Raw genomic sequence first — 16,170 nt, 5'->3', positions numbered from 1 at the left:
ATGAAAACTTCCAAATAGCAGAAATAGAACTGTATTGGAAACCTTATTCTAGGAAAATCTTGCATTTTTTACTGAATATTTTTTTATTCAAACCTCATATTTAAAGGTAGCATGCTCAGAGAGGCTTTATGTGCTGTTTTTTATGTGGGTTTTTTTTTTTTGGCTCTAACATGTGGTGGAATCTGAACACAGATCATTCAGACTAAATCATGTGCCTGTTCTTCATTCTTTTCTTCATTTCTTTGGGCAAAAGTTGAAGGTTTGTAGCATCAGGCTTATGCTGTCAGCTTCTTGTTAGGACATTGTGCTATGAACACAGTCAGATTGCTTTCTGCCTTCCCTGTCTCAGCCATACCTCCCCCTGTCTAAAATAAAATTGTGACATTTTTCTCTGACGTCTTCTCATCAGCATCAATATAGCAGAAAAGAAACTTTGATCTCCTCCTGCTCCCCTCGAGGACATCCCAGCTACTGCTTTCTTGGTTACTGTAGCAACCTGCTTGTTACTGAAAGTCATTTTGGACTCTAGAGCTCACTTTGCTTCCAGCTATGTCTGAACCTTGCTGAACTCCTTCTGAGTTCCCTTTTAATATATGTTCTTTGGTAGTCCACAGACCTAAATTTATTGTCTCAGCTTGGTATCTTTTGTCTTGGCTACTGCGAACTCCTTTCAGCTGGCCTTGGCAATGCAGTCATGGCCTGCTCCAGTCTATTCAAAATGATGCTGCAAACAGTTTTCTGTTCCACAACTTTGTGTTGTCCTTGTTACATCTCCCTATTGACATCATACATGAGCTATACCTCTTGTTTTTTTGACTCCCACATGAGATTTTTATCTCTCCTAATGCCATTTCTCTGATGCAGGAGTGTCAACAACAGCCTCATCTTGTTACATTTTTCAAAAACACCCTTTGTTGCCTCCGTATTTTCCTCATGTTTGGTGCAGGCTTTTTGAGAGCATCCCCTGCCCTCTGTATCATGGCTTCAGATTCAAGTGCTGACAAACTGTGTGACTCAGAGTGGGATACTGATAGACTTGGACTACTAATTGCTGGTTATAATACATGATATTGCCTTGTTGTTTCATTGTTCTTCTCATCTGCCCTTATCTGTCGTCCCTTTAACTCTTAACTTTGTGGAGGTAGGACAGTCTTTTTCACTTTCTCCTTGGGCAGGGTCCACAATGACTTGAGTCTTCCCCGAGTCTGGGCCTTTCAGCAATGCAGTGGTAGGAAGAATAATTAAATTTTACATAGCAATATTTCCTTCAAAGGCAAATATGCTTTTATTTGCAGTGAAACATACAGTGATCTAAACTTAATGAGACATTACTTAGCATAATAGATTCTGAAGAGCTGAAAAATTTTACCATTTCTGGGATGAGCATTTCTCAGATCCAATCTATTAGTTTGGAGTGGTTTAGCCACTTGGCTCCTGTAAAATAAAAATGAATAAAATAAACCGGAGTTGGATTTAAATTCTTCAGAATTATGAGGTTTTGATTGATTTGAAATTAATCTAATGATCTTTGTCTATAGTTCATTTACCTTCTCAGTCATGTGAATAATGAGATTTTTTTATCTTTGTGAGATTTATTCTAGCCCTTCTTTTCTTACATCATTGTCAGTTTGTTTCCTCTGAGATATGGATCTTGAGCTTTGCAGTCAGGTTGGAGTTTTTATCCTGTAACTTACCACAAACTATTGCTCTCTACATAATTGAACTACTATTTATATAGACTGTTTAGTGAGCTGTGGTATTGCCTTCTGTAATAGGTGAGGCCATGTTGAATAAAATGCTGAATTGTAGTTCAGGTATTCCAAAGCTCCTGAAATTTGGTTTTGTATTCCATCAGATTTTTTTATGTATTCCATTTAATCTCTTGCTGATTAGGCAACTATCAATATTAGAGTGCATTTTATTCTTGAAGATAATGCCTTTGCTTCTTCCTTTCATTTAGTTTCTACATTAATTGACTGCATAGCCTAGCAAAACAGGCACTTCAAGTGATCTAGATTTTTGATGATCACTATTGTACATATTCAGCTTTTAAATTTACCGTAAGTCTGTGAATAGACCAAAATTGAACTTAGGTATTATTTACCTTATTATTGATTTTCTTTCTTCACCTAGTGATCTAAGCAATATGTCCCCAAGGAATTCCCACTTTTATAAGAAAAGATGTCCCTGGGACATTAACTATTTTCATTGTGAGAGTTCTTCACTCACAAATACTGTTTTCTCAAATATTTATTTTGTAGATGGTGTAGTGCAACTTAGATGCAGCAGGACTTGTGTTTCTAAATGCAGAACACCTTATCATCATGATATATCATACAGATTTCGTTACTCTCATAACAGAAAGGATCAAGGGCTACATGAATTGAAAAATAGAATATATGGGGATATCCTGGATGCCTGACATCTTGTGCACTTATAATGAAATTGATTTATGATTGATAGCCTTTGCTTTTCCTGACTTTTTTCCAGTAAAAAGTAAATTTAATAACTGTATTCTATTTGAGCTCAGCTTCAACTAGTAATAGAAAAAAAAATGACCTTCATGTAAGTATTCTTCAAAGGCTTTAAGGGGAAATGAAAGAACATGAGGATTATATTTATTTGGTTTAGAAATACTGCACAAAACCTGCAAATGCCAGAAAATTCTGACAATTTGCCAGTATGGTTTAAGTGGCAGCACATAACTGTAGGCCTGTCTTTGGAAAATTGGCCTTTGCTATGAAATCTTCTGTATTTGCAATCCATATTCTATTAATAGGTATTATTCAAATAGAACAATTATCATTAAAAGTATTTGTCAGTGTGGCAAGAGGTTGAACAGGGCACACAATTTTCTCTTCCACTGTTTTACAGTGAAATTTTCAAAAGAGCTCCATCTCTTTCTCCCTTGAAGTGAAGGGTATTTCCTGCAGTTAGCTGGGAATGAGTTGCCTGAGTTTTGTTCCTGAACCAACAATAATAAAATTAAAGCATAGCTTTGTTATGGAAATTGACAGTTCCCTTTTCCTGGATAGCAGTCCTAATCAGTCTCTGAATTTATTATCAAGAAAATCAATAAATTACGATAGCACTCACTGAGGGTTCAAAGAACACCTTTCAGTTGCTTTCGTGCTCATTCTTTAGTCCCCAGTAACCCTCTTCCAGATCTGAGCAGTATTAAGATAACCACCACAATGAAATGTAGTTCCACTCTTTTCTGCTCTTCTTAATATCAGTGTCTGGGAAGTGGCAACTTTTGTCTCTTGACAAAGAGCCAAACATCTTGCTGTTGCTTAGTCTCAGGGGTGGAAAGAAGAGTATCTGTATTCTGTTTCTTAGAAGTAAACTTTAAGTGAGATAAAATTCCTGAAAGTTAGCACTTCAGTTTTCCACACAGCTCTTTCACTGAAAAAGATAACTGTATTTTTGTAGTTGGGAAAAGATATATGGAATAAGAAAGAAGAAAAAGAAAAAGGTTCAGTGGGCTTCAGAAAAACAACACATGAAAATCAAAGGAAAAATACAGTCATACTGAAAAAAATTTGTTTGTTGGGAAGGTGTATTTTAATAAGAAAAGCAACTGGTAATAAAACATTTCAACCAGCTCCACTTCAGACCACATATTTTCAACTTGACAAAAATCTCTTTTCACCTCTGTTGTTTAATAGAAGTAAAGACCAGTTGTACCAGGAAACAAGAATTTGAACAGGAAGGGTTTGCAGGGAAGGGAGAGATTTGGGAATACAGTCTAGTAAGGTCTCACCACATCTTGCATGTCCTCATATGTAGAGGAGAATGGATCTGCACCACAAGGGTCACAAAGGTCCTCCTGGGAGCACTGGAGAGCGAGCGTATCGCCATTACACATACCTTTAGCTAAGCTTTTTATTTCACTTGTTTTGAGACAGTTTTGCATAGTAATTTTTCTAGTCACTTCAAATACATCAGCTTAGTACAGCAGAGCACACTTGGGCCTGTTCTCTGTCTTTCCTTGCTTCTCTACCATTCTGTCATGTATCCATATGTGTTTTCCAGTTATAAATTGAGTGATAGATACACTTTACAATTTAATAAATATGAGTGTGTTGTATTTAAAGTTGAGATCAAAGAAGAATTCTATCTAATTTTTTTCCTAGTAGTTTCTTGTATGCTTCATTTATCTGTACGACAAGCTCACATTCTGGTGAAGCCACCTTTGCAAAAGGAAATTTTCTTTAAATCACAGCCTTCTTTGGTCATTCTTTATGTTATTGAAGTGCCAGAACTGTTTAACAAAAGTGAAAAAAAATTAAAATATGCCAACCTTTTCCCCTCACTAGGTTTCCATGGTATCGTGCTCATAAAATACACAGTGACATGTGGCCCTGGAGAAATCTACAGTCTTCCTGGACTGATACCAAAAGTCTTTAGTTCTGTTAATTCGGTATTATGCAATGTAAGAGATACAGGATTACGTTAATTTTATTTTGGGTTTTAATTTCTTCTTTTTTTCTCCACTCTGAAAATACTTTGACACTCATATCACTGACTTTGTCATCCTGTGATGACATTCAGGAATTCAGTGCTAATTAATGCTGCTGTATTTCCTGGATTGCTTAGGACCATAGAGAATTGAAATGCAGTATCTTCTGTGCATATTTATACATCATTTCAGCTTTTTATTTTGTTCCACTTGATGCAACTTGGACAGCTTATTTTTTAAATTTCCCTCATGCAAATAATTGTTAAGCATTTATTTATGACTCTAGCAATGCCCAAGGGGCACGAATGCCTTTCTTAATGTGATTTGCCTGAGAAATGGTGTTACTTTCTAAGATAGAAGGATAAGGAATGACTGTTTACCTCAAAGGCTACTAATGTGATCTAGATGGAATGAGTAGATGGAAGACTGAGCAAATCCTAAAGCATAAATCAGTCCTTCACAAACAGTATCCTTTGCAGGCCTAGATAAGTAGATGGTATAGGTAGCTAAGTTAAGTTTGAAAGTTAATATGAAACTAGAAGCAAAATAAAGTGCAGTATCACTGAGGTGTCAACAATGTGTAACCATTGAGTGTGACTAGGAAATCCAGAAAGGACAGTTTTACTGGCTCAAAAAAGTAAACATAGAAATAAAACCCTGAAAGGGAAATGAGCACACAGGCAAAGTGGCAATAAACAAACTGTATACAAGATGAACAGCCAGAGAAATAAATAAGTAAAACCAAAATAAATGCCAACAAGCAAGGCAGATGCAAAAAAACAAGCAGCTGTTAAGGAAAAGAAGAAGAAATTGAGCAAACATTACATGCAAGTTGAAGAAAATCCCATTGCATGAAATTTCAGGGCTGTATCATAAAATGCCCTGATTTCTGTGATTTCCATCAGAGAATTTTATTTGTGCAACCAGTATTGATGGACACCAGCTGGTGGAGACTTTGGTTTATCATTAGACTTTGGTTTATCATTTATCATTCTTTCATTTATTTTCTTAAAAGAGCAAAGGCTTTTTTCTTGAGGTATGTGGGCATATTCACTGCTCTGTGTGTTGTAGATGTATTTGTGATGCTGCCCCCAGCCATGCCTGAGGGGCCCATATTTGCAAAGTCTGTACAGTGGAAGATTTAGCTTTTGGTCAAAAAGCTATTACTCAGAGACTACTGGAAATACCTGTTTATCTAATATAACATACATTTATCTAATAAATTAATTTTAAAACATTTTTCTTTAGTTTTGGTTTTCTCCTCATTAGTTATTCCCTGTTGTTAAAGCTTCGGTGCTAGATGGAGTTTTTTCTTCCTGGACTTTACCTCTTGGGATATAGTGGTCACTATGGAAGAAAAATGGAACTCATGTATTTTTAAAATCAATTATTAAAATATCTCTTTTTTTTGCAGTAGCAAAAATGAACAGTTTCAAAAATGTAGTTTGGGAGAATTCTCATACTTCCATTTCCATACTATTTTTTTTTCTACACTTACACAAAAATAGTTCTTTGGTTGTACTATTTCTTATTTGCAGTTTTGTGCTTTTCTTCATCGCTGTGGATAGCATTCATATGTGCTAGAATGTCTACTCCATTTAATGAGGAATCCTGTTAAGAAGAGCTATGATATCTTTAAACATTGGGTTAAAACCTCCATTTTCCTGGTATCAAAGACTGAGATAAAAACACAGTCAAAACTTGGATTCAAGCTCATTTTGAATTTCAGTGTTTCTTTGTAAGCCACACTTCTTTTGAGGCAGGAAGGAGAAGTGCATAGACAGAATTCACAGAGAATGGTCCCTCCCCAAACACAGGTGAGAAGAAAATCATGGATTAATTACTTATTTTGGAAGAAGAGCTGTAAATGCTGAAGTTCTTTACCCCTGCAGGTTCTCTTACGATCATGCCATCCAGAAAAAAGCTTGATAAGGAAAGACTGATCAGGATGTGAAAACTTGTTTAGAAGCTATATGAAGACCAGACGTTTTAGATAATTTCCATCTTCCCTGTATGAAGTCCGTTTCACTTTGTTGGCCATCCTGTCGCATACAGATGCATTGTATAGAATAAGAAAAAAGAGTTTCTTCAGTGGTTTGAGTATTGCTCAGTCATGAGAGATGAGTTCACTGACCTCTGCCAGTGTCTTGTATGGTGTTGGGCAGACCCCTCTGCATTGGTTCCTGGGGAGAAAAGTGTCATCTTACAAAGATGTTGCGAAGAAAAACTGTATCAAAACAAGTGAAGCTTCCGCCTATGGCAGAATCAGGACCACAAAAGGAATCTTGTGGACACAGTCCTATAATGCTTTGTATAGTTTTTATAATTTTGTGCTGGGAATTTGACATCAAAAAGTGTGAAACTCCCTGGGGAAGGAGATGGTTAAAGAAAAGGGAAGCAGTGCTGACGTTTTTTCTCTAAGATAAGGCACAGTTGCACTCTACATAAATCATCAAACTTGTTTGAATACACTTTGTGTTAGGAAAAATAATTGATTTTTTTGTTTATTTTTAAGATGTAAGAAAACATGATGGAGAGACTACATTAGAATCAGTAAGGAAATGGCATGGTATTTTTACAATCCTGACAAATTAATATCTGAATCAACATCTTTGTGCAAAATTTCAGAAAAAATAAAGGCACTTTCAATCTAAGAGCACACTCTATTCAGTAAAATGGTAGATTATTCATACATGTTATAGAAGCCAAGTCTTTAATATGAAATAAGTAAAAATATTCAAAGGACTTCTTGACATTTAAATAATGCAGAACAAATTCCACAGTTAAATTTGTATCTGTTATTCCCATGATCCATAATTCTTTACACTTGAGAACAAATTTAGCAGTTTCAAATTGTATCCAGGTATTGTGTGTTGAATAGTATTTGACATAGGAAAGAGTGATTTTTTTTTTAAATTGGATTTTGTAAAACAACCATTTTAATGGGCCTGTGAATTAAAGAGTGTGGAGCATGCCAGTATGACAGACAGCTTAATATTCTGCTTTAATAAGTTTTACTGTGGAAGTGTTATACTGACAATAGCGAAGGTGCCTTCTGCAAAGAAACTAGCATTGAAATGTCACACGGAGAGAATTTTCTAATATTTTGTGTTGGTTTTTGTCTTCTAGAGTATCAGGGCTTCAGGACTGGTGCTGTTGGAAACCATTCTTTTTGGATCACTTCTTCTGTACTTCCCAGTAAGTCAAACTATAACTTTAAAAAAAAAAATTATATCCCTGCCAACATTTTAAAACATTGCATGAATGACTTGGTGAAAATATAAATGTCAAAACTAATTATTAGTTTAATCTGACTGTAAAACGTACTGTGTTCTGTAAATATTCTTAAGAGTACTCAAATGTTTTGCTATATTTGTAATAATTCTCTATTTTCAATTTAGTGAACTTACCAGTCATTTTGACTTGGAAGTTTTTAGGTGTTCTGGGCTAAGCTGATTTTTTTTTTTTTAGAAATGACACCTCTCTAATCTGTGCTGTGGGAAAAATCAGCAAGGTGTGTAAAAGAAAGACACTGATTACACCAAGTATTTTCTGGAATGTAGTACAAAGGAAAATAGTTATTTCAGTGTATTAGTGGCATAGATTTTGATGTTTTTAAGGCTATGGGACATCTGCAACACCATGTATTTGGGAAAATTAGATGGTATTATCTCTATGCTGTAAGTGGAAAAAAAAAATAATTTCACAGTCATGTGAGAAATACATTACAAAACTTATAGAAATGTGGATCCATTCTCTTTTCAAAAATCCCAGGAAAACGGAGTTTGTTAATTGTTACATAAACCCAACACAATGGCTAGATAAAGCAAGACATCAAAGTGTAATTTGAAAGAAGTTGATAGCATGCAGGTCAGGAGAGAAACAAAGGTGGAGTTGTGGGCTGTTTTCACATATGTTTGTGTTCTCTTTTACTCTGTAGTCAGAATCTTCTGTGCTTTTAAAGACCAACATGTAGGTACTGAGAGATGAACTGGATAACAAAACTCTTTAGTAGTTGCAGAAAAAGTAGCAAATAAACTGTAGTAGAATGTGTGAAGAATACTATAAGAAACACAAATACTGATGGAATTCTTATACATTATTTTTTCAGTCGTGTGAGCCTCTCAAGTCTAAAGAAAAAGTGTGTGCATTTCTAGGATAGTTTTATGTGTTTTTTCATTTTTCACTTTGCAGATGTCAGGGAGGTAAAAGTTTTTGTTTTTTCCATATTGCACAAATGTTTTTTACAACCTACAATACATCTCGCCAGGATTTTCAGAGTGTCTTTCATATTTCTTTCTGGTGAACAGAACAGAAAGCCCATGCACTGTTTCCTCAGCTGGTGGTGTGAAGGAAGCATTCCATTTTGCAAAGGACGAATGTCTTTTGGTGGTTGTCTGTCTTCAGGTGCTCAGCATCAGGGATACTGAGATACTGTTGGTGAAAAAGCCTTCTCTCAGCAGTTGACTTGAAGGGCAATGCTGTCAGATGCAAGAGCTGGTGGTCATCCATGACCTTTAAATGCAGAGACAGGAAGTGGTCCTGGGAGGGAGGGGTTCAAAACCCAAACATCCCCTCAGCTTTTCACTGGCATTTAAACATTTCCCTCTTTTTTTCACTGACAATAAGAGTGTTAAATGTACAGCAAGTGCAAAATTACAGTTTGACGCGTTCTGAGGAAAAAAATTTTACAGAAAATTCCTGATTAGCCTGTGTTCCAGTTGTACATAGATACTTGACCAGAGCTTGTCTTTCTCTGCACATCTCATTCTCGTACTATATAAAACTGTCCACTGTGAATACATTCTGTTAGAAACTAATAGGCAAAGTGTACAACCTGGTTTCTCTATTCTAGCAGTTTCCCACACTCTTTGCTGGGGTACTCTTCTTTTCTTACATAGGTAATTACTAATCAGGCCATTACTCCTACGGGTTGAAACAAAAATAGAGAGAAATTTTATTGTTTCTGTTTTGAGGGTTTTAGGGGAGGGATGTAGCGAATTTGGTAGTGGGAGGTCATATTAATGTTCAGACAGATAAATTAGTCCTGATTTCACCAACCACAAGAATACAGTTTTCTAAAATCGAAGAAGATTGGGACCGATACAGAAAGATCAGCTCAATTCACTGATCCAGGGCAAGGCAGTGAAACAATATATGTGTGAAGGCTATAAAGTGTAGTCAGAGAGATCTATTATTTAATTTTTAAGAAAAAAAAGCTGCAAGTTTTGGATTAAGGGGGGTGGGTCCTTGGAATGTGAACTTTTGATATTTAGCTTTACATGGACGGTATCTAAGTGTGATCACCTGCTTATTGTCTTGAAAAGGAGCACAAAACAGAGCAGAATGGCTTGAGAAAGGAAACACAAGGTCTAAATGGAGAGTCTCATTTGCACCAGCTAACATTCACACACACATTTATAGCAAGGCATAGAGCATATATTATCATTTTATATGTTAGTCATGAGTCACGTACCTGCAAAGCAGATCTTATTTTTCCTGGGTCATATCCATTGCTTATTTAGTCCTTCCTGTTCTTTGGTGGTTTTGTTTGTTTCTGAGAAGAATTGGGAATATTCTGTGACTTACTGATGCAGTTAAAGACTTAGTAACGTGTGCTCAGAGATTGTTGTTTCAGCTATTTGATTTGGTTCTCATTTTATGATAGAGTACTACATTAGAGTTTTAAGGCTAGTTAATACAGATCTCACCTCTTATACACCCAAATTAGGCTATGTTTTCCACAGATAGTATGAAATGCAAGTTAACATATGGAATGAAGTTCACAAGCATCACTACAGTAGGGTGTTACCTTTTAACATGAGGCTGTTTTCCTTTTTGTATCATCTCTTCTATTGTGATTTGGAGTGTAAAACCAAAAAGCTTTACTTTCACACTCAACCAAGTGCGGAATTACAGAGCTTGGCTTAGTGCATGTAACGATGTAAAGACATAAAGTGACAGCATTTCAGTTCTAAATAACTGAAATCACTATTCATTTACGGATACAGTGCAAAATTACATTCTTATTTAAAAAGCAAAATCCCCTTAGATTTTCTCAACACTGCTCCAAGTCTTTGCATCTTTATTCTCTGTTCTTCTACACTTTCCTAATTCTCGCTTTTTCCATATCTGTTCACTCAGTCTGTCTTGGATTGTTTTGAGAGCCTTCAGCATACAAATTTCACTGTGTCCAAAAGGGGTTTATTGCATCTCTGACTTTTCCTACCCTCCAATTAAATGGAAACCAAAACCGACTTTGTTATATTGCTGAATTTCTTTCACTAATTGTCGTTGTTTGCATGTCTACTTGCAGTAATCTATTCATAGTTAACATCATTAATTGAAAAATAATATCACCAGTCAGCTGCTTTTGGTGAGAAAAACAGCTGTTACAATGCCCTTCTAACCAAATGGGAAGTGCAAATGATGGTCTCCACCTAAATTTATTATTCAAATTCTGCTATACTGATAACAACACTCTGATCTTTCCTGAATTATAAGCAGGCAGATGAGCTTTGTCTATTACAAATGCATAGATTTTACCCAGAAGTTGCTGGGCAGCTCTCATTTTTTGTGTTTTCTGTAGTCTCACAGTAACAACTCTAATATCCCTTTGCTTAGTCTTTCCAATTATCAATGGACCTCCTCCAAATGACCTCTGGGGTTTCTAATTGATTTTGCTTATCTTTCTTTGTTCTTAGATTTTGAATAGAAAGGCAAAACCCAGCAATCTTATGGATGAGTCCCTTGACTTCTGTACTTGGCATCTGATTACTTTCCTTTTCCAGAAATATTAACTATTGAAACTTTTACACCTTTCCTAACTCCATGTCTTGCTAATGCTTGGAACTCACTGACACAGGTTTAAAAACTTTTGCATGCTACAAAGACCTTCAACAAAAGTGAGCACAAGCACAATATTATAAGAGAAAAGCCTGTTCATTGCATTAGGGATCAGATCTTAGCTGATTTTACATATCTGTAATAGGCACAAGTTGAAAAATAGGAAATTCTGATTAGATATCAGGAAACATTTTTTTACTATGAGGGTGGTCAAAGACTGAAACAGTTTGTCCAGAGTTGGTAAAATGTCCGTCCTTGGAGGTGTCATGACTTGACTGGGCCCAGCTCTGAGCAACCTGACCTACTAGACCTGTTTTGAGCAGGGGACTGGACTAGATGACCTCTGAAGCTCCCTTGCAAAGGAAATTATTCTGTGAGTCTGTGTTTCTTATATATGTATCCATAGCTGAAACAGTTACCCTATGCTCACCAAATCCTGAAGAGGAAACGGGCCTTTTATGACTTCAGACTTGAAGATGAGGTGCATCATGGCCAGCACTTCATGGACTATAAAGGAAGCCTGAGGTACTTGCCTCAAATGGTGACGAATTCTACCCTAGGCAACTAGGATTATCTGATATATTAAATATTTTCCATACTGCTAGTCTATGTTAACTGAAACTCCAAAATTAACTCCAAAATCTATGGAATATTATGATACAATTTCTACAGCCAGTGAGAAAAGTTAGTGAGTCTGATGATGCAAAGACAAAGGGAATAATTTCTTCTCCATATTCTTGATATAGCAGATAAGTACTAGGTTTAAATTCCAGCAAGTGAAAGTTATGTTAGACAGTGGAGGTGAACCTTCTAACAGTGAGGCCAGTTAGACCATAAGACAAACTAGTTTAGGAGGCTGCAGAGTATCTTTCTAAAGACTGTTAGGATTTTGTTCCTTCAGTCTTCTCACCCTTTGGCTAAAGAATCTGAATTCTTTACTGTTTTCCCTTGTTTTTCCAAACCACAAGTTATATCAAGGCAATGTTGTTACCACTTTAGAGAAATGGAGCTGTGGGATGGCAGAGCATTGACTTCCTGATGCTTATGAAATAGTTCAGCAGTGAATGCTGGAATAAGTTTTGTGCTCAGACATCTTGCTGCATGTGTTAGGTGTTAGGATGTGTTTCTGGGGCTGTCTTACTTCCTCTTTCATGCCTGAGCTAGAATCACCTACCCTTTTGTGTTATGAGAAGGGATAGAAAGTGAGGAGTAGTAGAGCTTAGATATGGATGTGGGTTTTTTCCCCCTCAAATGATCTGTATGTGAATTAGCATGGAAGAAGTGAGCCATGAGGGTTGGGAGGATGAGGCTGTGGTAGCTCCATTAATCATAACAGTCCTGAGCAGAACAAGGTCACTGGAAAGCTCTGGTTTTGACATTTATGAATGAGAAAATGGAACAGTGCAAAATACTTTTATGCATTTGTCCCTCAAGTATTCCTATAAGGGATGTGTTACAAGAGCTCAGTCACTGTTTATTCTATACACATTGATGTGCACTAAGGTCAACTGAAAGATTGGCTTTTTCCAACACATTTAGCACTTTAAGCCCACTCTGATACCCCAGATGTTTTAGGTTGATTCCTTTTCAGAATATAATTACATCTTCTTTACTCACAAAATAGTGTTTAAAGCTTTTAGAATTAACTTGTCATTCTACTGTTGTTGTTTCGGATAAAGAACATGCCTGTCTTTGGTGTTCATGTCACTGAAGTCCAAGGACACAGTGTAAATATCTGCTCTGAGATAATCACTATAGATTTCCCTAGTATTCTAGAAAAGGGTCTTTCCATTTTATTTGGATTGTAGTGGATTAGATGTCCAGACAATGGAAAAGGCAGATTTTAAATGCTATGTTGCCAGGATTTTATATGTACATTGTCTTAGCAGAGGTGCAAGGGAACCAGGCTGAAGATGATGCAATAATTTGTCTCCCTTGGTCAGTGTCCTTGTCAGATGAATGTACTTTTTGAAGTTAACGTGCAACTGGTAAACCAATGGAGTTTTTTGGAGAGCCAGCTTTGCTTGAATGCAAAAGCCAGAAGTAAGCTGGTGTAGCCTCTGCATTACAAGCTCGTGCTACAAAGTACAGAAACCTCATAGGTACTGGAAACACTTCTGTCCTTGCCCTGAACTGTGCTAAGAAAAATGTTTATGACTGTTTTTATTAATAGAGAGTAAGCACTGAATATTTTCTGCTTTTCAGATAAATATATTTGAAATAGCAGAAAAACAAGATGCACAGTGTGGTAGTTCTTCAAGGTTCTGTTACCACTAATCTACATAGCTATCCTAAAAGATTCTACTAACTACTATTAACTAGAGACTGTTGTATATATTATCCACATTAAGAACTGTGATTAGCAAGAGCTATATGTCTCCTGATCTTGATTAGATATTGATATCTCTGTGTATATGACCAATATTTGGGGTATTGGAAACTTAGTAGAGCTATGACATCATAAATTCTAAGAGATCATGCAAATGGAATTTGGTGAGGAGTATTTGTTTATATTCTCTGTGTTTGTGTGCTGTGTTCCCAGGATAGCTTAAGCTGGAAGAGACCTCAGGAGGCCTCTAGTCCAACTTCCTGCTCAAAGGACAGTCAACTATAAGACTTGCTACAAGACAAGGTGTCATGGTTTAGGAATGGTATTCTCTAATTTAGTACTCCCATGAAAACCCCACATGCCACTCTCCCTTCCCCCTCTCCAATTGGAGACACAAAAGGCAAAGATTATGGGTTGAGATAAGAACAATTTAGTGGAAAGAGCAATGAGATAAGAAAATGAACATTAACAGCAATGATATTAAAAACAAAAGTGTACAGAAGAGAGTGATTCACGTGCAAAAATGCTCATGAGAACCCCCTGACAATAAACAATACTGGACAGCTCCCCCTGCCACATTTTCTCCACCAGAAGGAACCCCTTCTCCCCAGAAGACAGTCCCTTCTGCCTCCTGGCCCATGTGCCCTCCTGGCTACTGCAAAAAATTAACCCTGTCTTGGCCAGAACCAGGACACAGGGTTACTAAGGGCTTTATCCAATAGGTCTTAAAAACCTGCAAGGATAGAGACTCCCCAACCAGGCAATGCACAGGCACACAGTAAAGCCACATGGTTGTAGTTTCTTTGAATAGTGATAAAATATGTGATGTTGCTGGAACATGTAGTGGGATTTATAAATGACAGGCTGAAGATATGTCAGTGAACGTACAGGTGCTGATGTTACTATTCTTTCACATCTTGGATTCCCATCCTCATCCTTGAGACAAAAATTGCAATACCATGACAAAACTCAATTTTCCCCTTTCACAATGGTACAGTACAGTGTTGTAGGAGACCAGTGTTATTTTTGCTACTCTGAAAGCTTTTTTGAGAACTGAGTTTGAAGGACACATTTTTCAGAGTCTAAGTTCAGTGAATAGCCAAGTATATGTAAGTCTGCAGGACTTGAGAGCTGGAGAGAAAAGGACAGCAGCCAGTGACCTGAACCAACTGCCACACTGAGTTTTTGTTGACCTTTTTATTTTAAATTACTGTCTCGCACTGCTGGCTTGCAGGGACTTGTGTGATACAGTCTTGCCAGCCCTTCATTCAGCAAAATTAATCCTGCGGTGAGGGGAGTGGGGCAAAATCTTGTGGTCTTTCCTCTTTAATCATAATTCCACTGAAATAACTTGCATGAATAAACTTACTTATATATAGATGAAACATTAATATATTCTTTTCAAAATAGTGTTATAAAACCAGACCACAATATTTAGCACAATATTTAACAAGGGGTTTTAAAATTTTTTGGATACAGCATGAGCAATAACACATACACAAGTTAAAAATCTGCTACATTTGAAAAATAAAATTGTGGGAACTCTTTTCTGATCATAGAAAGCTTTGAAACACAAAAGTTATCAAAGGGTAGAATGTGGGAGCATTCATATGGAGGAAAATAGTGCTGGAAATACTCATGGTATGTTCCTTACTTAAGCCTGAAACCATGCTGTAATAATTCATCCTCATTGCTCTGCTCTCTAAAGCTGAACCATTAGACACTTGAGCAGGAGACCACAGCAGTGCCACTTTCAAGTCAAAGAATTACTGAAGAACACCTGACTGAAAAAAATCAAATCGGTGAAAGTCTCTGTTTGGCCTCACTGTTTCTGCTGAATTAGAGTAAGAAAACAGGAAAAAAGTCTTACTGAATGATTATGTACTTTATTTTATATAACTCTTGTTGGATCTCAATAACAAATAAGCTAGAAAGGATTGGACTAATTTTCTCAGACAAATATGTGTTGATGACCATACTGATCACTTGGCAAGTGAACTGAGTTGATAGGCATGATGCTTTAGAATGTGTTTGAATTTTACTGTAGTGATGTAAAAGCTTACGAAAAAAATTAATACATGAGAAAAGGTGCTCACATGTATTAGTTCAAAATATAAATGTTATGGAACTTTTACAGGAAAGATAATGAAAAAGGATATACCCTATTTTTATTAAACTGTAAAACTAAGGAGACAAGAAGTTTAGACTGTATAGATGAGCCCGGATTGAACTGTGCCAAAAAGGAAAATATTAAAAGTTGTAGTCATCATGTACATATTCTCAGTAGGGCATAGCCCTTTTATCAGTGATTTACCTTCACTCATTTTATCACTCAGTTTAGCACCTGGGAGACTGCATGTTGATGGGAGATAAATTTCAGTCATTCTTTTTCACTTACCCATTGCGTTTCAGTGAAAGCTAGGGACATGTTCATATTTTTCCACCATTGTTTATTCATGCTTTCATACCTGAGACCCAAAGAGCAACAATTATAGTCAAGTGAAAGGTCTGTAGCTTGTTTTTAAGTCTTCCT

The 16,170-nt window shown here is 36.5% G+C and overlaps 1 protein-coding gene across 1 annotated transcript in view; it reads left to right on the top strand.

Annotated features, from left to right (window-relative positions):
- GPR158 (G protein-coupled receptor 158) overlaps positions 1-16,170 on the top strand; it is a 193,621-nt gene that overhangs the window by 104,536 nt on the left and 72,915 nt on the right. Inside the window, exon 5 of the mRNA XM_027695650.1 lies at positions 7,592-7,660. Within this exon, the coding sequence (XP_027551451.1) occupies positions 7,592-7,660 (69 nt within the window). The remainder of the gene's footprint in view (positions 1-7,591; positions 7,661-16,170) is intronic.

This window comes from Neopelma chrysocephalum, unplaced genomic scaffold, assembly GCF_003984885.1.
Source record: "Neopelma chrysocephalum unplaced genomic scaffold, ASM398488v2 Primary Assembly neopelma1_102, whole genome shotgun sequence".
In the NCBI taxonomy this organism is placed as follows: domain Eukaryota; kingdom Metazoa; phylum Chordata; class Aves; order Passeriformes; family Pipridae; genus Neopelma; species Neopelma chrysocephalum.
This window is presented reverse-complemented; position numbering and strand designations above follow the sequence as displayed.